The following is a 23,365-nucleotide window of genomic DNA, read 5'->3' as shown; positions in this document are numbered from 1 at the left end:
TATTTTTCTCTTGTTGATAGGATACTCTGAGGGAGTGCCCATCAGATCGCCCAGGCACTGACTACGGCTGTCATGCTGGACTGCAGTTCATCTCTCCATTGTACTTTGTGTCATTCGTACTCACAGCTCAGTTTGTCTTGATAAATGTGGTTGTTGCTGTGCTAATGAAGCACCTGGATGACTCCAACAAGGAGGCGCAGGAGGATGCAGAGATGGATGCTGAAATTGAGCTGGAGCTGGCTCAGGGGGGGCTCTGCTGCATGATGGGAGGCATTGGAGCCATCGCCGGGGCCACTGGTGGGGCTGCGGCTGGGGCAGGCATAGGTGGAGCACCAAGCGGAGCAACTGCAGCAGGGACAGTCGGGGGTCCAAGTAGTAGGGTAAAGGCTCCACTGCGAGATGGAGGAGGAGGTAGCTCAGCTCATGAGGGACACACTCACCCTCGATGTCGTCTCTATTCTCCTTCTCAAGTAAGTGAAATTTCAAGTCATCAAGAATATGATCTCTACAGCCATACTCTTACTTTTAAACATGTTCATTAGTGTTCTTTAAAGAGAAGCTTAACTTATTAACTTTCCAATCATTCAGATAAGGACAAAATTCAGTGTACATTCACTTTTATCAGACTTTTCCATAATATTTGCAATTAGACAATTAAGAGGAAAACATAGATATCAACCTTTTTTTTAATACATCACTCATGATACTAATTACATTTTAATGAATAGAATATAATAGAATGGGTTTTGGTTGGTTCAATAGTAAATAGCTTCAGCAAAAGTCTTTTGAAAAGATTGTACAATGAAGGTGTTATTAACTGAGCAATTTCTGAGCAAAATGTACCTGGATTTTTCTGTCCAGATTATTTGTAGAGTTTATCAAGTTATCTCACTGCAGCAGTTGTTGCTCAACTGTACAGGCTCTTTGGGACTGAACAGCAGCTGGAGTTTATTTCTTATTGATATGAAACAGGTATGACCTACTTGAACATATACGATATGTTGACACAAAACCATACTCAAGGTCATGTAGCGGACCCCTGCACACAGATTTGGTATGATAATGAAAATGGTTTGTCTGTTGTTCTAAAAGTACTATCATTGGACACCCTGTCTATGTTGATTTTTATTTCTCAGCCACCTGACTGATGCAGCTCAAACAGCAACTGTGAACAAGCTATATTTAGAAACATTCATTTAAAAAAATAAAGCCACTGCAAAAGGGTAGAGGTACTTTTAGAAGGTTGTTAGCAAATTTCAAAATGAAAGAGTAAATAAACTAAGAAGCCAATGTAGAAATACAGGGGAGAAAAAAAGGAAGCTACACTGGGAAGGAAATGGAGAATGTATCAATTAATTTATTTATTTTAGAAGTGACAATGGCATCACACCATGTGTGAGATAGAACTGTCATGGGACACAATGTTTTACTTACAAAAACTAAATATTGTTATGAGCTGAAACTCTCACTGTCTCTCTTCCTGAATAAACCACAGACATGTCGACATGTTGTACAGAATAATATTTTAATTAAAATAAATCTTTATACATTTTGGTCTTCCTCTGACCTAATTTTTGAAAACCTCCCTGATAGTAAAAAATGGCGAATTTTGACTAATATGTTTCTTAACGTAATACTCCGTGTCCACACTGAAGAGTGCTGCTGTTATTGCAAAATGATAGAGCTTATTTAGAGTGCATTCACTGCCTGAAAGAATTTCCGATTTTTGAGTTTGGGACCGGCCAGTTACTAGTCAGGGCTGATAAAGCTGTAAATTGGCAGATTTCGGTCACCAGCCAATTTCTTTCCACATTTTCAATAACAGAGTCAGAATCAGCCTTTAATGCCTACATTCACATTCTTGTCAGCTGCAGACGTGCCAAATCTGACGTCCTGAGCTGGACACAGCGGAGTTCATAGTGAAGTTCAGAATCAAGGTGAAAGTTGTTCTGATTCCAGCCATCTGCTAATGTCTTAGTGCTTCTCTAAAAAAGTTTTTGGGGGATATTTATATCTATAATTAGAACTGACATTGAAATATGACCTGATAACTACACACATCTTGTTTAAGTGTCAGCCTTGTTTTAAACTAGCATTGCAAAATAAAAATGTTAAATAAAAAACATGTTTTTAAAAAGCTATTTTAATAACACCCTAAATCTTGTAAAAATCTTGTTAAACAGAAATAAGGATTTGTGAAAAGAAACACACACAGAGCAATATACAGGTCCTTCTCAAAATATTAGCATATTGTGATGAAGTTCATTATTTTCTATAATGTAATGATGAAAATTTAACATTCATATATTTTAGATTCATTGCACACTAACTGAAATATTTCAGGTCTTTTATTGTCTTAATACGGATGATTTTGGCATACAGCTCATGAAAACCCAAAATTCCTATCTCACAAAATTAGCATATCATTAAAAGGGTCTCTAAACGAGCTATGAACCTAATCATCAGAATCAACGAGTTAACTCTAAACACCTGCAAAAGATTCCTGAGGCCTTTAAAACTCCCAGCCTGGTTCATCACTCAAAACCCCAATCATGGGTAAGACTGCTGACCTGACTGCTGTCCAGAAGGCTACTATTGACAGCCTCAAGCAAGAGAGTAAGACACAGAAAGAAATTTCTGAACGAATAGGCTGTTCCCAGAGTGCTGTATCAAGGCACCTCAGTGGGAAGTCTGTGGGAAGGAAAAAGTGTGGCAGAAAACGCTGCACAACGAGAAGAGGTGACCGGACCCTGAGGAAGATTGCGGAGAAGGGCCGATTCCAGACCTTGGGGGACCTGCGGAAGCAGTGGACTGAGTCTGGAGTAGAAACATCCAGACCCACCGTGCACAGGCATGTGAAGGAAATGGGCTACAGGTGCCACATTCCCCAGTTCAAGCCACTTTTGAACCAGAAACAGCGGCAGAAGCGCCTGACCTGGGCTACAGAGAAGCAGCACTGGACTGTTGCTCAGTGGTCCAAAGTACTTTTTTCAGATGAAAGCAAGTTCTGCATGTCATTCGGAAATCAAGGTGCCAGAGTCTGGAGGAAGACTGGGGAGAAGGAAATGCCAAAATGCCAGACGTCCAGTGTCAAGTACCCACAGTCAGTGATGGTCTGGGATGCCGTGTCAGCTGCTGGTGTTGGTCCACTGTGTTTTATCAAGGGCAGGGTCAATGCAGCTAGCTATCAGGAGATTTTGGAGCACTTCATGCTTCCATCTGCTGAAAAGCTTTATGGAGATGAAGATTTCATTTTTCAGCATGACCTGGCACCTGCTCACAGTGCTAAAACCACTGGTAGATGGTTTACTGACCATGGTATCACTGTGCTCAATTGGCCTGCCAACTCTCCTGACCTGAACCCCATTGAGAATCTGTGGGATATTGTGAAGAGAACGTTGAGAGACTCAAGACCCAACACTCTGGATGAGCTAAAGGCCGCTATCGAAGCATCCTGGGCCTCCATAAGACCTCAGCAGTGCCACAGGCTGATTGCCTCCATGCCACGCCGCATTGAAGCAGTCATTTCTGCCAAAGTATTCCCGACCAAGTATTGAGTGCATAACTGTACATGATTATTTGAAGGTTGACGTTTTTGTATTAAAAACACTTTTCTTTTATTGATCGGATGAAATATGCTAATTTTGTGAGATAGGAATTTTGGGTTTTCATGAGCTGTATGCCAAAATCATCCGTATTAAGACAATAAAAGACCTGAAATATTTCAGTTAGTATGCAATGAATCTAAAATATATGAATTTTAAATTTTCATCATTACATTATGGAAAATAATGAACTTCATCACAATATGCTAATATTTTGAGAAGGACCTGTATATATATATATGTATATATATATATATATATATATATATATATATATATATATATATATATATAATATCTGGTTAAACACTTTATCTCCTAACTGCCCCCTGTCTTGTTTGATGATGGACAGACACAGGACAATGACTCTATCTGTGTATTTTTGGTAAAACCATCAAGTAGCAGCAGGTGAAAGGTATTTTAGAGCTGTCAAAAAAAAAAGATGATAAGAAAAAAAACTATGAACAAAATCTGAGTGAAACTGACCTGCAACATTTACTGCAGTAGCAGAGGTGGGTATTCATTTCATGACTTTACAACAAAGTTTTACTTTATCTTGTTAATAATGTAGAAATGCTCTTCATGACTGCGTTAAGTAATCCTGGCTAAGACATTTTGCAGTTAACCTACTGAACTATACAAAGTTACTTCCCAGCATATTGTTCTGTATGGACTGAACTTTTTGCCTTTCTAGTCACACCGACCACTCAAAGCGCTTTACACTAGAGCCACATTCACCCAATTGCACTCAGAAACCCAGACACATTCATACACCGATACACTGATCAGTAGGCAACTTGAGGTTAAGTGCCTTTTATAGTTTATTTTGTTCTCAACTAAAATAGAACTGGATTTAGATATATTCTCAGAATTGCAACTCTAGAATATATGCAAATAATGCCAAATTCCTTCTGACAGTACTATTGGCACCCTGCTGAAGAAAAGGAAAAGGAAAATGAACACACTGAAGTAAACTTTGGAGGTTTTCTCTGCCGAGCTTGTATGCTTTAACTGTACCTTGCAGGCCTGGCTTTTCTCCTGCAGTCCTCACGTGAGCATTTTAGGTCAATTGTTATGTACATACTCACTGTTGGTACATGTGGAAATGCATATTGTTGCATGTCTGTTGGCCTTTTTGCTCAGCAATCTAACCATACTAGCAAAACAGTTATGTCCTCATTAAGCTAAATTCCTTCCCCTTATTACTTCACAAAGACCCAAGCTGGCGTCATCAAATAATTTTATAAATAAGCAGAAATGCAGCATCTGATTGATGCTGCATTTTATGACAGCAACATGACCAAAGCACGTACCTTGAACTCCAAAAATCTTCCAACCTACCATGTACTCATTGATGTTATTTCAACAAAACAGAACTTTTCTTTTACAATGAATTTCAACAATCATTTTGTTAAAACTGCCTTAGAAAACAATTATGTCTAAATTATGCAGCTGCAGTACTGTGTCCACTTTTGGTTGCTGCAGCAACAGGCATTGATAACCTTCAAGCCACAGGTCCTGTAACTCTTGTCTGCAAAAAGGTCCTAAATGTTGCCCATTTAGATTCAATGTCACCAACCTCCCTAGAACACGAGAAAAAAACTCCCAAAGGTGTAAGATAAGATTTTCTATCTGGTGTCCTCCATGAAAAGCTCCTGGTCCACCCATACTACTCGTTTGGGTTCACCATGTCTGTCTAGCACCTGAGCCCCTCTAACCACAACTGCACAGAACATATGGTCTCCTTGATTCTGTCAAGGTTCCTCTATTGTGCTATAAATCACTCTTAAACCAACCCCTCCCCCAGATGCAATATGTCCATTGGAGACACAACCAAAGATGAAGCCTTGGACAACATAAGCCCATAGATCATAGGGATACTCAAACTCCTTCATGACATTAAGGTGGTGATGCAGTTACCTTAAAAAGTATAAAGATATTGTAATTATTCTACACCAAAGTTTATTAATTTTCCTTCTCTATGTTTGCTACATCAGCATCACTCACTGACAGAGTTGAGTGAGCTATTCAAACCAGTCAGTCAGTCAGTCATTTTCTACCACTTATTCCATAGTGGGTCGCGGGGGAGCTGGTGCCTATCTCCAGCAGTCTATGGGCGAGAGGTGGGGTACACCCTGGACAGGTCGTCAGTCCATCGCAGGGCAACACACAAACAACCATGCACACGCTATTCAAACCAACTTTGTTAAAAAATCTGTCATTATGAAATAACATTTTCCACCTTGGAATACTAAAACATAATAATATACCTATTGGTTATCTTTACAATAACTCTAATCAGATTCCTTTGGAAATCTGATTTCTTTTGAAATGCTGTGCTCTGTAAACCTCATGAACCTAAGTAACCTTTCAGACCGTAGTCCACTGGCAAGAAATTAACTTTGTCACCCATCTGAAAGAATGACATTGACTCAATGGGGGAGCAGGCAGGGATGAGAAAACAGCAACAAATACTCTAACTGGAGGAAAAACAGTGAATTGTGAGTGGGTGGCCGGCTCTCCCACAGGCTCATTGTGTTTATAGCTCTTTGTCAGCTCACTGGTATTTTTAACTTTGCAAGATTAAAAAGAGAAATGAAACTGAAAAGGGAAGACCTCTCTTTGTGTACCTTTTTTAACATCACTTTATTTTATGAATCATTCTGATTTTTAAACAAACAGCCATATCAGTTTTAAAGCACAATTTACAGTTTTCATTTGCATTTATGCTGATATTAAACCTGCAGTAGGTAACTTTTGCAAAAATGTATTTTTTACATATTTGTTAAAAGTGTCACTATGTTCTGACAGTATAATATGAGACAGATTATCTGTGAAAAAAATCAAGCTCTTCTGACTCCTCCCAATGGTCCCACTGCCACTTGCAGAATGCACTGCTCCCAGTCAGAAACAACCAATCAGAGCCAGGAGGAATGTCTTGGCAGTGTCAGTCAAGCTTGTGTATGCGCTGCTTCCCCCAGGGTCTACCATCATTTAAGATTGCTGGTGTGCTGCAGCTGTTTTAATCAGAATCAGAATCAGCTTTATTGCCAAGTTCGTACATACAAACAAGGAATTTGACTCCGGTACACCTTGCTCTTTGGTTTTGTTTTTGTATTACAGAATATACATATTTACAATGTACAATATACACATATATAATAAAAAGGTGCATTTGCAACATCTGTATGCTGTTGTTTTGTACTCTATTGAATGTTCAACAGAGAAACAGCATGGGGGAAGAAACTGTCTCTGTGGCGGCTGGTTTTAGCGAACAGTGCTGTGTAGCGGCGGCCTGAAGGTAAAGCTCTGAACAGTTTATGTGCAGGGTGTGTGGGGTATACAGAGATTTTAGCAGCTCTTTTCCTGACCCTAGACCTGTATAAGTCCTGGATGGGGGGAAGGTCAGCCCTGATTATTCTCTCTGCATTCCTGATTATTCGTTGTAGTCTGGACCTGTCCTGTTTTGTGGATGAGCCAAACCACACTGAGATGGATGAAGACAGGACAGATTGAATGATGGCAGTGTAGAAGATGACCAACAGCTCCTGTGGAAGGCTGAACTTCTTGAGTTGCCTCAGGAAGTACAGTCTCTGCTGGGCCTTCTTTCGAACAGTGTCTATGTGTGAAGACCATCTCAGGTCCTCACAGATGGTGGTTCCTAAGAACCTGAAGTGGTCCACGGCCGAAACAGTGTTGGTGAGGGGGGTGTATGGGAGTGGTGTTCTCCGAAAGTCCACCACCATTTCCATAGTCTTGAGTGGGTTGAGTTCAAGGTAGTTCTAACTGCACCAGTGTACTAGCCGATCCACCTGCTGTCTGTATGCAGACTCATCACCGTCCTGGATCAGTCCAATGACAGTGGTGTCGTCTGCAAACTTAAGGAGTTTCACGGACGAGTCATTTGTGTACAGGGAGAAGAGGAGTGGGGATAGAACACACCCCTGGGGGGCACCAGTACTTATTGATCTGGTTCGGGAGGAGATGCTCCCCAGTCTCACCTGCTGCTGTCGGTCCGTCAGGAAGCTGTTGATCCACTGACGGGTGAAGGCTGGGACACTGAGCTGGGTGAGCGTCTGGTGAAGGATGTCTGGTATGATGGTGTTGAAGGCCGAGTTGAAGTCTAGAAACAGGATCCTGGCGTACGTCCCTGGGTGGTCGAGGTGTTGCAGGATGACGTGTAGACCTAAGTTAACAGCATCATGTGCCGACCTGTTTGCTCGGTAAGCAAATTGCAGGGGGTCCAGCAGGGGGGCCTGTGATGTCTTTCAGGTGCTTCAACACCAGCCGCTCAAAGGATTTCATGACCACAGACGTCATGGCTACAGGCCTGTAGTCATTTAATCCTAGGATGGTGGGTTTCTTGGGCACCGGGATGATGGTGGATCGTTTGAGGCAGGAGGGGTCCTCACATTTCTCCAGTGACTTGTTGAAGATCCTTGTGAAGATCGGAGCGAGTTGATTTGCACAGGCTTTCAGGCATGATGGGGAGACGTTATCAGGTCCTCCAGCTTTTTTTGTTTTCATGCGCTGAAAGAGCCTATTTACATCTTCCTTGGAGATCTTTAGTGCAGGCAGAGGATTTGAAGGTAGGGGGTTGGTAGCTTTGTGGGAAGAACTTGTTCCTGAATGGGATGTGGAGGGGATGATTTGAGGTGTGAATGGCTTCTTGTCATGTCTGCAGTAGAAGCCATTCAGACGGTTGGCCAGGAGACGACTCTGTTCAGGATGGGTGGAGGGGCTCCTATAGGTAGTCAGGTTTCTCAGACCGGTCCATACAGCTGAAGTGTCACCAGTAGAAAGGCTGTTCTTAAGCTTCTCACTGTAGCTTCTCTTGGCTGCTTTCATCTCCTTTGTTAGTCTGTTCCTGGCCTGCCTGTACCGCGCCCAATCTCAACTGCTGTGAGCTTCTTCCTTTTCCCTGCGCAAATTGCTGAGGTGTGGAGTAAACCATGGCTTGTTATTCCCAAAGGTGCAGAAGGTCTTGGTCTGCACACATATGTCCTCACAGAAATTGATGTATGATATCACCACATCAGTTAGTTGGTTTAGGTCAGTGACTGAGGGTTCAAAAACAGTCCAGTCTGTGCATTCAAAGCAGGCCTGTAGCATCTGCTTTGATTCCTCAGTCCACTTCTTAACAGTGTGAACCTTGGGTTTGGAAGCTCTTAGTCTCTGTCTGTAGGTTGGGTTGACGTGGATTAGATAATGATCCGAAAAACCCAGAGCAGCCCTGGTAACAGCATGGTATGAGTCCTTTAAAGCTGTGTAACAATTGTCCAGTGAGTTTTTGTCTCTGGTGGGACACTTAATATGCTGTCTGTATTTGGGGAGTTCATTGGAGAGGTTTGCTCTGTTAAAATCTCCCAGTATTATGATGAAAGAGTCCATGTATTTCTTCTCCACGTCTGTAATCAGCTCAGCAAGATGTTTTTCCACGACAGAATGCAGCCTTGCGGTGGAAAATATGAGCCAATTATTATAAACAAGGAAAACTCTCTGAATAAAACGGTTTATAGATTATCCTGTAAACCATTCTCATTCAGTAGAGACCACAGGATTGTGGCCCGATACCACAGTACTGTGGCTCAAAAAACATAAAAACAAAGAGAGAGCGAAGCTCCGAGGCTGCCATCGTCGGCGCCATCTTGGTGTTCAACCACAAAATGGCACTGTGCTAATGATTTGAGGACCACGTTTGTTGTCAAACCATGTACAGGCCATAGTCAATGTGACGCATAACTTTGATGTTTCGTCCCTACCGGTTAATGTGCCATAGCTGTTTATCCTCTGTCATCTGTCAGCTTACTAGCCTGTGCGTTCACGGCCTGCTCTGTTGTACGGGTGGCTGTAGCATAGCAGAGAGCATGGGAGAGGGACCTGTAAGGTGTGCTTGTTCAAACGTTGGGCTATGTCCACAGTTTTCTCAGCACTCCCTGCTGCAGCTTTAAGATGATTTTTTGTAACAAAGGTTCCCAACCACTTTTTCCCCCAGACTTGACTGGAAATTATCCAGACCAAAGAAGAGGGTGAAATTGGATTGTGTCCTGTATGTCTTAATAATAGTGAGGGGAGTAGCACGTTGCTGTCATTTACTTGTTGTCAATAGCACAGAAATGACAAACGTTTTTTTTTTTTTTTACTCTGCGCCTCAGCACCAAAACAAACATTGTCCGGTAAAGGTCAGTGGCCCGGTAGATGGGGACCTCCATTTTAGAAGAGTAGCTTTTGTAAGAAAATCATAAAATAATACTATTTAGTATCAAATTAAGAATTTCCACCTTTTGTCATCGCTGTGTCATAATAAACACATGAGACCTGACATGTAGAATGCCAGCTGTGCATAAACATCAAAATTTGTTCTTAAAAAAATTTAAGTGTACCATTTGCAATAGCCTTTTTCCAAACAAAACACATGCAAAAGCCATAACAATATTATTTTAAGATGCCTAATGAATAATTTATGCTCATTGAAAATTTGTATTTACTAATGACTCCAGCATGAGTAATATTTGGGGTTTAAAAAAAAAGAAACATCACAAAAACGGTGACCAATAATCACTAAGTAGACATAGATGGTTGTAAATTAGTATAAGAGTTGCAAGGCCTTGAAAAGTGAAAATAAGCAACACCAATACATTAACATGTTAATGAGAACTGCCTTGCCACCTTTATTACTTTGATTAAAGTTTTTAATGGTTTCTCTCTGTTGCACAGTGCTGTACTAACAAAAAAAGAAACAAATAAAATGGTGAAACTTATTGAGGGCTAACACACAAATATCTTTTTATATTTTGAAATACATTAATGGCCAAAGACGTGGTAAGCAGATCGAATTCACACCCAGTCTAACGCAACCCAATTCAAATAAAATATTTTGAGTAGATTCCAAATCATTAGCCAGATTCAGGGTAATAGGTCTACTCATACTAAACGTGCAACTCAATAAAATAGAGTGACCAAGTATTTTGTGCTTCTGCTGTACAGTACATAGATAAACATTTCATTATGCTGACATTTCTGTAAGTCATTTTTAATTGTCTTTTATAATATTACAATTTTCTGAGAAAGGGACTTTTGGGTTTACATTACTGTAAGACATAATCAATATTACCAGGAACAAACTGCTGAAAAGTATTGCTTTATGTGGGATGAATTTATTTAAAATTGGTTTCATTTACTAAACTGACATTTTAAAGAATGAAACTTGTTCAGCTGAACCAGTTGAACTTTTCATTGATATTCTAATTTATTAAGATGCACTCATAGTATGATCTGAAATTCAGTCCCTGCATACTGTTGTACCTAAATACTGTATATCCAAGCAGTTGCTTCATTAAAAATATTGTAGAAGTTTCATTATACAAGTGTAAGTCTTCATAAGTAGATGAAGTATGGCACATCTCTCTGTTTAAGTGCATCTTGATATAACTGATTATTCCCATTTATAAAATAATTAAACATCAATCTTCATTAAATCTATTTAAAGAATGTAAAGGTTGGTATCATCTAACTGACTAACCTAGTATGGATAATGGTCAATGTATTTTTAATAGAAATAATGTGTATATTGAGAAAGAGAGGTGTATAGCACAATAGGGAGTGTGAAGAACCAGATAGCAGTGAATCAAATGGGGTCATAGGAACAATTTACCACAGCCAATGCCCCCAGCACAGCCAATCAATCAAGCTGCCTCACCCCTCACTGTGCATCTGCCAGCATGTGAAGCAATGTGTATGTTCAGTGAATACTTAGGTGCTGGCAAGGACTTGCTATTGTCTGTTGCCCTCTTCACCTACCACCCTTTAGCAGTCTTTTTAATGGTATCTGGATAAAAACAGGAGGAAAGGGTAACCACAGGAGGAACAAGCAGTCAAAACTTCAGTAAGAGATGAGGAGGGAGAAAATAGCAACTAATAAAAATAATGACATGTCAAATTAAACAGAGGTTTAGGAAGAGTTTTGTAACCAAAATGCCTAATAAAAACAAAAGAAACCAGGAGCCTAACTCTTTGGAAATAAATTGATTTTGACTATGTGACTAAGGATGACTATAGACTATGCAATTAGACTTACAGGGACATTTGTCTTCTACTATGGCCCTGTCAGAAGGAGGTAAAAGTGCAAGAGTCAGTGATTACTGTCTTGCAGCTGCCAGTCGGAGCTGAAAATAACATCGGCTCCAACATATTGTGGTTAATTAAACAGCACTTCTCATGAAGTACTCAGCATGTTCTACAGAGGAAGCAATAATGAAAGAGAACCTTAAAGAGATTGGAAGGAGAATGGTAGAAAGAGTAGCTGACACTTAAGTTTGTTCAAGTCTGCGTTGCAAACAGTGTCCTGCAACAAATACGTATGGAGGAATTGTACAGAGATGATGAGATGCTGGAAAATTAATTTTAAATATTTGCTACTAATAATGAATGTTTAATTAATTCTTCATTTTATTATAGATAATGATGATAATAAATAAACACCATGCCTTTTTAAAAGCTGCAATGTTTTGCTTGTGTTCCCATTGAGGTCAATACTGTGTTTGTTCATGTGTGCTGCAGGAGAGCCAGTGGCTGGACAGTGTGTCTCTGCTGATTAAGGACTCATTGGAAGGAGACATGATTGACAACCTGTCTGGGTCAGTTTTTCACCACTACTGCTCTTCTCCTGTCTGCAAGGATTGCAAAAGTCACTCACAAGAGGTAAGTGTGGGATTTACAAACACAAACACATTATCTCCCTTACTGCTGTAAGTAATTCATTTTGTTGAACCAGCGGAAGACAGGGATGGTAGATTTATTATCTTGTTATGAATAAGACATCGTGCTAATTTCTTTTTCTACCAGATTTGTCTTTTTAGTTTTTGTTGTTGCTTCTTTTCTTACATTGTATAGCAGGGAAAATATACATTGAATACATCTTTTTTTCTATAAATGTTGGTAACAACTCAATTATTCCATATATACAATAAATCTCTAGGTTAATTTTGTTTGTAGGTAACTACAATGATAAGTATTCTTCTTTATAAGTCTTGAACGCTCCTACTGAAAAGCCTCTTTTTGTGGTGACAACTTAAAAAACTGCTTGAATGGGCCATATATCAGCATTATTTTCCTTTTCTGAAACCAGTGGAGAGTTTCTTTGGCTGTTTGTTAGAGATCCTTCTCTAAAAAACAGCCCCACGCCATGATGTTCTATGCTCCAAGCTTCACTGTTGGTATTTTTCTTTTGGGTTGATCCTCCAATAAACATGTTTGCAAAAACATAAAAGGCCTTAAATATTGATCTTATATGTCCAACTATATTGTTCCAATACTTCACTGGCTTGTTCAAATGGTCTGTAGCAAACTCTAAACAAGCTTCAACATTCAACATATTTTTTCAGCAGTAAAGCATTAATGCATAATTACAGCTTTCTTTGAAACAACAATACCTGCTTGGCTCTTGGGCAACTCTTCTGATTATTCTTTTGACTCCGACACCTAGTTAGAGACCGTTTCAGGTGAAATTATGTTCTTTACGCTTCTGGATTATGGGCCCAACCCTTTCACATTTAGAAGTTTAGAAAACACCTGTAACCAATGCCATCAGTATGTTTTGCAAAGGTTGTGGAGGCTTTGAAAAGAGTTTTGCTTTTACCCATTATGAGATGCTTCCTGTGTGATACCGTAGCTAATAAGATATGCTTTCATAGACCAACAATTAAGATTAAACCAGTTCAAAATAAGTGGCACTGATAGGAGGCACTGAGATTTTAGAAATACAACAAGATGTCAGCTGGCTATCTTGGCCTTCTATGCCATTTATACGTCATTTTAAAAATGTTACTTCACATTAATTCTTGGACTAATTTGTTTCGAGTTTTTATGTGTGGATCAATGGATTGTTGCAAACATCTGCTGTAAATTTCATATCAATAGCCCTAATAGAAATATATTTACTGAGAAAAACATTGACCTGTTTTTTTAAACTGTATTTCAAAAGGTTTTTATACATTAAACAACACTAAAGAAACATTCAGATTAAGTTAAACAAATATGTGCGCAAACTGGACAACACAACCCCGCCTTCCTACCCTCAAGACACTCACACACAAAAACAAGAATGTGATCAAAGAAACTCCTTCAGCACCAATCAATATTTGTTCTACAGAATTTGACAATAAACCACAATGCAAATTTGTCCTCAAGTCAAGTTTTTTTATAAAGCGCTTTTCAGCAACAAGGCACTCAAAGCGCTGACACAAGTCCTGTAATTATGATCACTTGAGCAACTTTAATTGGGCATATTTCAGAAAAGACTGCCCTATTTGATTAAGCCTAGTAGTTCTACCCTTAAAAGTGTACATGACGTTTTCTATTTTCAGTATAGAATATCCTTAATTCACTGCGAGTAAGATGGGCGGTACTTTGTTCTTCCAGTTCAATGTTAGTCTGTGAGCAAGGAGTTTGCAGAAGGCCGGAAAATCACACTGGTACTTTTTAAGAGGGGATCTAAAGGCAACCTAAAAAGTGTCTGAAAGCATATTGAATGCAAGAGTCCAGAAGGAGATTAGTTTAGAGCAGCTCCAAAAATGGTGGAAATTTGTATCTGGTGTTATTTTACAGTGATCACAGGTGGGATCGGTGCCCGGGAAACTCTTCGACAACTTAAATTCAATTCAATTCAGTTTTATTTATATAGCGCCAATTCACAACACATGTTGTCTCAAGGCACTTCACAACAGTCAGGTACATACATTCCAATTAATCCTAACCATTGAACAGTGCAGTCAAAGTTAGTTATTTATTCAAATTGGATAAAAAGTTTTTCTGTCTAAGGAAACCCAGCAGATTGCATCCAGTCAGTGACTTGCAGCATTCACTCCTCCTGGATGAGCATGTAGAGACAGTGGACAGTCACTGGCGTTGACTTTGCAGCAATCCCTCTTACTGAGCATGCATGTAGGGACAGCGGAGAGGAAAAACTCCCTTTTAACAGGAAGAAACCTCCAGCAGAACCAGGCTCAGTGTGAGCGGCCATCTGCCATGACCAACTGGGGGTTAGAGAGAACAGAGCAGAGACACAAAGAGAACAAAGAAGCACTGATCCAGGAGTACTTTCTATGGAAAGGAAAAGTAAATGTTAATGGATGTAGCTCCTTTTGTCGTTTCACCTAGAAAGAAAGAACGGATAAACTCTGAGCCAGTTTTCAAGGTTAGAGTCTGAAAGAGAGCACATATAATTAGTTACAGTTAAGCTCAGTCAATCACCATGTCTAGGAGAGAGAAAGGGTTAAACACTAAAAGACAGGGCCATGTGGATCATCGGTAGAGGGTGAGCATTAAGTTGTTGCCATCAGAAGCTCGGACAATTCCCCTCTCCAGAAAGGTGTCACAGGTAGACACCGAGCCAGGCCAGGTGTAGCTTCCAGGAAGAGAAAAGAGAGAGAACAAAGTTAAAAGCTGAAATAACAGCAAATAATGCAAAATTGGAGAGTAGTGTGAGAATGTAGCGAAGAGGGTGAAAGTGGTCATTATGTCCCCCAGCAGCCTAAGCCTATCGCAGCATAACTACACAGATAGTTTCAGTTCAGATTATTTAGTTAAACAGCGCTTATTTACAACAATGTCATTTCAAGGAACCCCACAAAGGGTCCCACTGATAGTCATTGTTATACTAAAAACCACAAGGATTGGGATACCTCCCTCTGTCAGACTGATTATAACCATTATAAAAGAGAAGGGGTCATATAGGTAGCAGAAATGGAGGGTGTGTTTGCACCTCAACCATAACTGAGCCGGTTTAGGCTAAACCTGACTCCCTCTTACTCCAACCAACAGGGAGGGAGCTAAGCCACTCTAACTATAAGCTTTATCAAAAAGGAAAGTTTTAAGTCTAGCCTTAAAAGTAGACAGGTGTCTGCCTCACGGACCAAAAGGCTGGTTCCACAGGAGATGAGCCTGATAACTGATCTGCCTCCCATTCTACTTCTAGAGACTCTAGGAACCACCAGTAAATCTGCAGTCTGAGAATGAAGTGCCCTGTTAAGAACATATGGAACAATCAGATCTCTGATGTATGATGGAGCTAGAACATTAAGGCCTTTATATGTGAGGAGGAGAATTTTAAATTATATTCTGGATTTAACAGGGAGCCAATGAAGGGACGCTAAAATAGGAGAAATATGATCTCTCTTTTTAATTTGCTGCAGCATTTTGAATCAGCTGAAGGCTTTTAACTGCATTTTGTGGACATCCTGATAGTAGAGAATTACAGTAGTCCAGCCTTGAAGTAACAAATGCATGGACTAGTTTTTCAGCGTCACTCCTGGATAGGATATTTCTAATTTTGGCAATGTTCTGAAGGTGAAAGAAGGAAATCCTAGAAACCTGTTTAATATGGGATTTAAATGACATGTTCTTGTCATGATTTGGGGTTGTTTGGTTTTTGGTTTCAGGTTTTTTCCTTATGTTTTTCACTGTTCAAGTTTTGAATCATGTTTCTGTTTATTTTCCTGGTCATGCTTTTGTTTTGTCATCTTGTTCATGTTTTGTCAAGTTTGGTTTTCGGATCTGGTTATGCTTTTGCTTCATGTTCTTCTCTGTTTTGCTCCAGTCACGTTTTGTTCTGTTAATTAAGTTTATTCGGTTCACCTGCTTCAAGTTAATCTGTCTCCTTGCTCCACCTGGTTTTCACGCCATATATTCACACCTGTTCTGTTAGTTGTCGCGGAAGCATCTCTTATGCTCATGTCTTGTTCTCATGCTCATGTCTAGTTCTCTAACCAAGTCTTGTCTTTTTGATCATGCCATGCTTGTCTTGCCTGCCCGTTTGTTTTGTTCCTGCCTCCTGCTGAGTGTGAGTTTTCGTAATTAAACCTTTTCTTTACTTACCATCATGCTGCCTGCTCGTCTGCATTCTGGGGTCCAATATCAAGTAAACCGTGACAGTCCTGGTCAAAAGTAACACCAAGGTTTTTTACTTTATTACCGGAGGTCAATTTAATGCCATCCAGGTTAAGTGATTGACTAAGCAGTTTCTTTTTTAAAGACTCCGGTCCAAAGACGACAACTTCTGTCTTGTCTGAATTTAGAAGCAAAAAATTTAAATTCATCCAAGTTTTTATATCTTCAAGACATGCTTGTAGTCTATCTAACTGGCTGGGTTCATCAGGATTTATGGATAAGTAAAGCTGAGTATCATCAGCGTAACAGTGAAAATTTATCCTATGGTGCCTGATAATTTTACCTATTGGAAGCATATATATAGTAAAGAGAATTGGCCCAAGTACTGAACCCTGTGGTACTCCACAATTAACCCTGGAGTTTAAAGATGATTGTTCATTTACATGAGCAAACTGGAATCTGTCAGACAGATACGATTTAAACCAGCCTAGCGCTGTTCCCCTGATCCCTACAGCATATTCCAGCCTTTTTAAGAGAATATTATGGTTGACTGTATCAAATGCAGCACTGAGATCTAACAGAACCAGTACAGACACAAGACCATTATCTGAGGTCATAAGAATATCATTAGTGACTTTCAGCAGAGCTGTTACAGTGCTATGATGAGCTCTGAAGCCTGACTGAAACTCTTCAAACAGGTTGTTGCTGTGTAAATGCTCACACATTTGATTAGCAAATATTTTCTCAAGAATTTTAGATAAGAATGGAAGATTGGATATAGGTCTGTAATTTTTCAAGTCATCTCGATCAAGCAAAGGTTTCTTAAGTAAAGGTTTAATTACAGCTACCTTAAAAGCCTGTGGTACATATCCATTTACTAAACATAGATTAATCATATCTAAAAAGGGGCAGGTAATCAGAGGGAACACTTCCTTAAATAATTTTGTTGGGATTGGGTCTAACATACAAGTTGAAGGTTTAGATGAAGCTAATATTTCTGATAACTCAAGAAGCTTCTCAGGATCAAAACAGTCCAAACACAAATCAGGTTCTGCAGTTATTTCCAATGTTGTCTCACTTGCTGAGGATGAAGTAATCATCTTCGGGAGTATGTCAAAGATTTTCTTTTTAATAGAATAAATTTTATTTAAGAAGAATCCCATAAAGTCATGACTGCTAAGAGCTAAGGGAATGGATGGCTCAACAGAGCTATGGCTCTGTGTAAGTTTAGCCACTGTACTAAAGAGAAAACTAGGATTATTCGTGTTTTCTTCTATTGGTGATGAGAAATAAGCTGTTCTGGCTTGGCGAAGTGTCTTTTTATACAACAGCAGGCTATTTTTCCAGATTAAGTAGGAATCCTCTAGGTGTGTAGAGCACCATTTTCTCTCCAATTTTCTAACATTATGCTTTAAAGTATGCAGCTCTGAATTAAACCAAGGAGCATGCCTCCTATGAATGATTACCTTCTTTTCCAAGGGGGCTGTATTGTCTAATGCATCACGCAATGATGAAGAAACACTATGAACAAAAGAATCAATTTGTGAAGGGGCAGAAACAAAATTATTGCCCTCCACTGTGCTTTTCAGTGGTAATGAGGAAATTAAAAGTGGAACTGATTTCTTTAAAGGTTGTTACAGCATCGCCTGATAATGATCTACTGTAATGAAATTTTCTTTCAGGCGTGGAGTACTCGGTTAAATTAAACTCAAAAGTTATTAAGAAATGGTCAGACAGGACAGGGTTATGAGAAAATATTGTTATGTCTTTACACTCAATGCCATATGTCAGCACAAGGTCCAGAGAATGAAGATGAAGGTGGGTAGGTTTGTTAATGGTTTGAGCAAAGCCAATTGAGTCTAAGATAGCATTAAACGCTATATTTAGGCTGTCACTTTCAGTGTCAGCATGAATGTTAAAATCCCCCACTATAATAACTTTATCTGTATTTAACACTAAATCAGATTAAAGGTCTGAAAACATCTAAAAATTGAGAGTAAGGGCCTGGTGGATGGTACAAAACAACAAACAGAAGTGGTTTTAGTGCTTTGCAATTCGGGTGAGGAAAACTAAGGATTAAATATTCAAAAGAGTTGTAGCTATTGATTGGTCTGAGACTAATCAATAAATCGGACTGAAAGATGGTTGCTTGTCTTCCGTACTTTGAACTTGGTGTATATTTTACATTGTAACAGACCATATCTAGCGCAAACTGAAGATGTTGTTCCACTGTTCATCTGTTAGATTTATTCTCAAGTCCTGCTTCCACCTCTGCCTAATAATGGCAAGAGAAGGGTAATGTAGAGAAGACAGTATATTGTAAAGAACTGTAATAATTCCTTTGAATGACTTGAATGATGTTAACAAGGTGTCAGCGTCCGGCTTCGGGGGTAGAGCCACAAAATGGGCGTGCTGCTTTCTAACAAAGTCACAGATCTGCAAGTATAGAAAAAAGGTTGTACGTGACATACTAAAGTGTGAGCATAACTGTTGAAAAGATATAAAAGATCAATCCACAAAAAGACACTAAATATTTTGATGCCACCGCCAATCTAGAAATACATCATCCTCTAGCGAGGGGGGGAACATATGATTTGTCTGAATATGGCCTTTAAGTGATAAATAGTGCCATCCATACCATCGTCAGACCTCTTTCCAAACTTTATGAGTAGCTTCAACCACCTGATTTTTTGGGAAAGGAGCAGAGTCTGTGACCAGAGAAGAATGCACTAAAATAGCCAATGATGAGGGGCTATAAGACCTTGGCTCCAGTACACACCACAAGAGGGTATCGGCACCCGGGTCTTCATATAACAAGTGAACAATAGGGTGGATATTTGCTCCTGAATAGTACTGATGTAAATTTGGTTCGCCTGTACCATCTAGCTCTTTTGGACTCTGTACATAGGTTTTGCTCAAGCATGGTGGTTTACAATCCCAAATGAAGCTAGACATAAGACTATCCCCTAAAAAAAATAAATTGGAAATAAATATTGGAATAACTGAAAGAGATAACTGAATTTAGTTTATTTTGCCAGCAACTGCAAAAATGAGATCTCATTAGTTGTCTTCCCAACTCAAAGTCCATTGCCAGAATTGGATCCTCGAGTGTTCCTTTATCCTAGGGAGAGTGATATGCAGAGTGGCAAGGAAGCACAGACCAAATTTCTTTCAATCAATCTCAGCTGCTTTTCACTTCTCCAAAGGCAGCACTCTTTGCCATCACTACACTTTCTTTCCATTGAACATCAGAGGCTTTAAACTTGCTCAGGCTTTGGTTTCGCTCACAGGGACCGATGCGCTCTGTCCAACAGAGAGACTTCCTCTTGTGTCAGAATGTCTTAAAAAAGTGGAGAAACGAACTTAGTAAGTTGTTCCTGTTCCGCACCCTCTTCATCTCCAACAAGCTGCAGATTGTTACGCCTGGAACTACCCTCTAGGTCCTCGCATTTTGTCTGCAAAGTCTTCACTTTTTTCTGAAGTTGTATAGTTGAGTTGAGTCACACAATCACCACTGAAGTCAGCATCTTCTTCAATGTGATGAGCATCATGCAATGAAAGCATAGCCTGCACACTATGAAGCCAAGATTGTCGTTAGCTCAGTTCTAACAGAATCGATTTACACTTTCAAGCTATCTCTCAAGTCGTGTATGTCTGCTCTAATTTTCTTACAGATGGACTCATGTAGACTGTCCAGGGATTTGGAAAGCATCTTAGCTGTTAGCATCTAGTCAGCCTCAGGTTAATCTGGCTTGGACGCTAATGTGGCAGAGCTAGCCTGGGAGATGCCACGTTTTTTATTTGCTTTATTCAGTCATTGAGGTAGTCATTTTCAGGCTTTATATGTAACGGTTAGTCTTTCTGTATGTTATAGTACCAAATTATTGATCTAGCCAAGTAAAAACAGAACTAAAGTAACATTAAAAATCGATATGTACAGAGCTTCTAAGCATCTCACAATCTACATCTAACAGCAACCCCACATTGACCTGTTTAATACTTGTTTTTTCCATTGTATTGAAAGTGCAGAAAACTAAATAGCACACTTAAAGTTACCATGCATTAAAATAACTAGATAAAAAAAATGCATGACAAAAACAGAATTTAAATCACTGTGAATTTACAAAGTTTTATTAACTATTTTACTGTCTTAAGCTGCAAAATGCAGAATGTGTGTATTTGTGTCATAAATGGATGCATGATGCTACTCTTATCAACATTCTCACTTGACTAATTTGGATCTTTTTAAGATTTATGATCCAAGGCTATGAGCAATTGCCTTAGTTCTCTAACAATATCAATGATTCATGAATGGATGAATCTACCTGCAAAGATAAAGTCATTTTACACAAGAAGCAAAAATAAGGGTTTTAAATATGTTTATAGTCCTTACACATGTTTTAAATCAGAGAAGACTAATGTATTTAATAAAATTATCACATGACCTTAGAGCTTGGGTTTATTATTAGGTAAGTTTATGTTCAAGAATCATCTGTTTAAAAAATATGAAGATGCACACGTCAAGAAATCACTCTGCAATCAAGTCAAAATACTAAAAATACTAAAATTGTTTTTAACACATAAAATTACTGTGTTTCAAACAATAGGGTAATAAATCAGTCTCTTTATACAATAAAAGGTTTTATTAGGACATTAATGTGGGAAATATGTCAATTCAAAATCAGCTTTTAATCCCTTAGGGTTTCCTAATTTATGTCCTTTCCATCAATTGTTTATCTATTTTTTCTTTAATTCGTTCAAAAACAAATTAGAATGCAAATGTAATTTTCTTTGATGTTAGTAATGTTTACATCTTGTAGGGCAGACCTCACAGCTAACTTGTTTCCGAAACCTGTGGGACTATCCTGACAATTGTTCTGTATAATATGGTTGTCCCTCAAATGGCCAGTTATACTTTTAAGTGTTAAAAGCTTGACATGCAATATTGTGTCTTGAGTTAATTAGTGCTGCAGTAAACAAGTTTTATCACAATTCAATGGGCTGTCAATACACTTATCCTGTATGATATATCTACAGAATTACTTTTACTTTGTGTGGAAACGTGTTCGTTTCACTTTATAGGTGTTTTACATAATAGGTTATATTTGAGAGTTATGAACTAACAGGTCCTCTATGCATAATCTAGAAAAGTTACCTTGGACCACTTTGAAGAGACATTTACAGTTACATTTGTAGAATTATACTCTGTTGTAATATAGCCGACATTTCTAATGCACCACACTCAGTGTTGTCTGAAAACATGTTCTTTTTTTAACTACATCAAAAGCCCAACACTCCCAGTTGGACCCCTGTTTGCCCCCAGAACTGCCGTAAGTCTTTGTGGGACAGATTCAACGAGGAGTTGAAACATTCCTCAGAGATTTTGGTTCATATTGACATAATAGTGTCACACAGTTGTTGCATATTTGTTGGCTGAACATTCGTGACCCAAATCTCTTGCTCTATCACACACCTAAGATGCTGTATTGGATTGTGATCTAGTGACTGGAGGCCATTGGAGTATAATGAACTCATTGTCATCTTTTAGAAGACAGTTAGTTTGAGATCATTTCAGCTCTGCAGCATGGTTCACTATTGGGCTGGAAGTAGCTATCAGATGCTAGGTTGGTACACTGGTTATACAAGAATGGGCATGCTCAGCAACAATATTGAGATTTACAGTGGCCTTTGAAAAATGTTAAAACGGCACCACTGAAATAGAGACTCATCAGACCAGGCAACGTCTTTCCAAACTGCTAGTGAGAATTTTTTTTTTATTCTTTAGCTGATGACTGTCATAAAGGGTGGTTTTAGGAGAAGAACCCAAGCACAGACAGGAATGTGGAAGAAGCACTGTGAGTTGAAAGATGTATTGTATAATGATAAGCAAACCTACAGAAGGAACACAAGGAGAAGATGTTGTGGAGCACAGGAATAACAAACAAGGAGGACATGGGAGCACAAAGGAAACATTCACATTGGAGGGAACGGGTACATGAATAAAGAAGGAAGAAACTAAATAAAAATAAATTAACTAATAAGGCAATAACTATCTGACAATTAATTAACTCAGAGAAATGAATTGAATACAGCTTCAAAATTAATAAAGAACTCATAAGAGATCAAAACAAAAATAAACTACAATGTTGAAATTCCAAAAGTAAACATCTATGTACCAGTCAAATAGATGTGTGCACAAACTGTAGTTTTATGTGTGGTGAAGTGTGCTACTGAGAGGTGATTCTGATATAATGTGTGTGTTTTAATTTGTGCCGAACTCAGATCATTTCAATAGTCAGATACAGGTGTAAGTTAAAAGTAAAATGAATTGTTCCCAAAGTTTTAATGTGTCTTTAAAGAATTTTATTGAAACTGTTTGCACTGTAATAAATATTAGTAAAACAAAATGTATGTCCCGTTTTTGGTGCATAATTTTGTAAGAAAAAGATTTATTCATGTGATTTTTTTTTCTCCAGCTGACTAACTGTTGTGTATTGTGATGCAGATCCGATTGGCAGAGGTGGAGCAGGCATCACTGATGTCAGAACAGCTGTCAGACAAATCCTCATCTCCAGTGTTACCCGATGACCTCAGCCTGGATGAACACAGCAGCTACCAGCTGCTTGTCAGAGACAGTAAGGTGTGTGTACTGACTCTCTCGCTCATGCTTAAGAACTTCCCAACTCACTTGTCATACTTGTGTTGTTTTACACTGGCTACAAAGATTTCTTTCAAGCTCAGCATGCTCAAGTTATTTATAATATATAAAATCTTACACTTTATTTGAAAAAATCCAGCAATTAAGGGACTTTACTCACTAACTTTAATGAATAGAAGAATAATTGTCACTCAAGCACATGCATTTAGTGTCTTGC

At 38.9% G+C, this 23,365-nt stretch overlaps 1 protein-coding gene across 1 annotated transcript in view; it reads left to right on the top strand.

Annotated features, from left to right (window-relative positions):
* LOC124867723 (voltage-dependent T-type calcium channel subunit alpha-1I-like) overlaps nt 1-23,365 on the top strand; it is a 170,718-nt gene that overhangs the window by 134,785 nt on the left and 12,568 nt on the right. The window contains exons 28-30 of the mRNA XM_047364302.1: nt 21-470; nt 12,165-12,305; nt 22,996-23,130. Coding sequence (XP_047220258.1) covers nt 21-470; nt 12,165-12,305; nt 22,996-23,130 — 726 coding nt within the window. The remainder of the gene's footprint in view (nt 1-20; nt 471-12,164; nt 12,306-22,995; nt 23,131-23,365) is intronic.

This window comes from Girardinichthys multiradiatus, chromosome 5 (assembly GCF_021462225.1).
Source record: "Girardinichthys multiradiatus isolate DD_20200921_A chromosome 5, DD_fGirMul_XY1, whole genome shotgun sequence".
Classification (NCBI taxonomy): domain Eukaryota; kingdom Metazoa; phylum Chordata; class Actinopteri; order Cyprinodontiformes; family Goodeidae; genus Girardinichthys; species Girardinichthys multiradiatus.
This window is presented reverse-complemented; position numbering and strand designations above follow the sequence as displayed.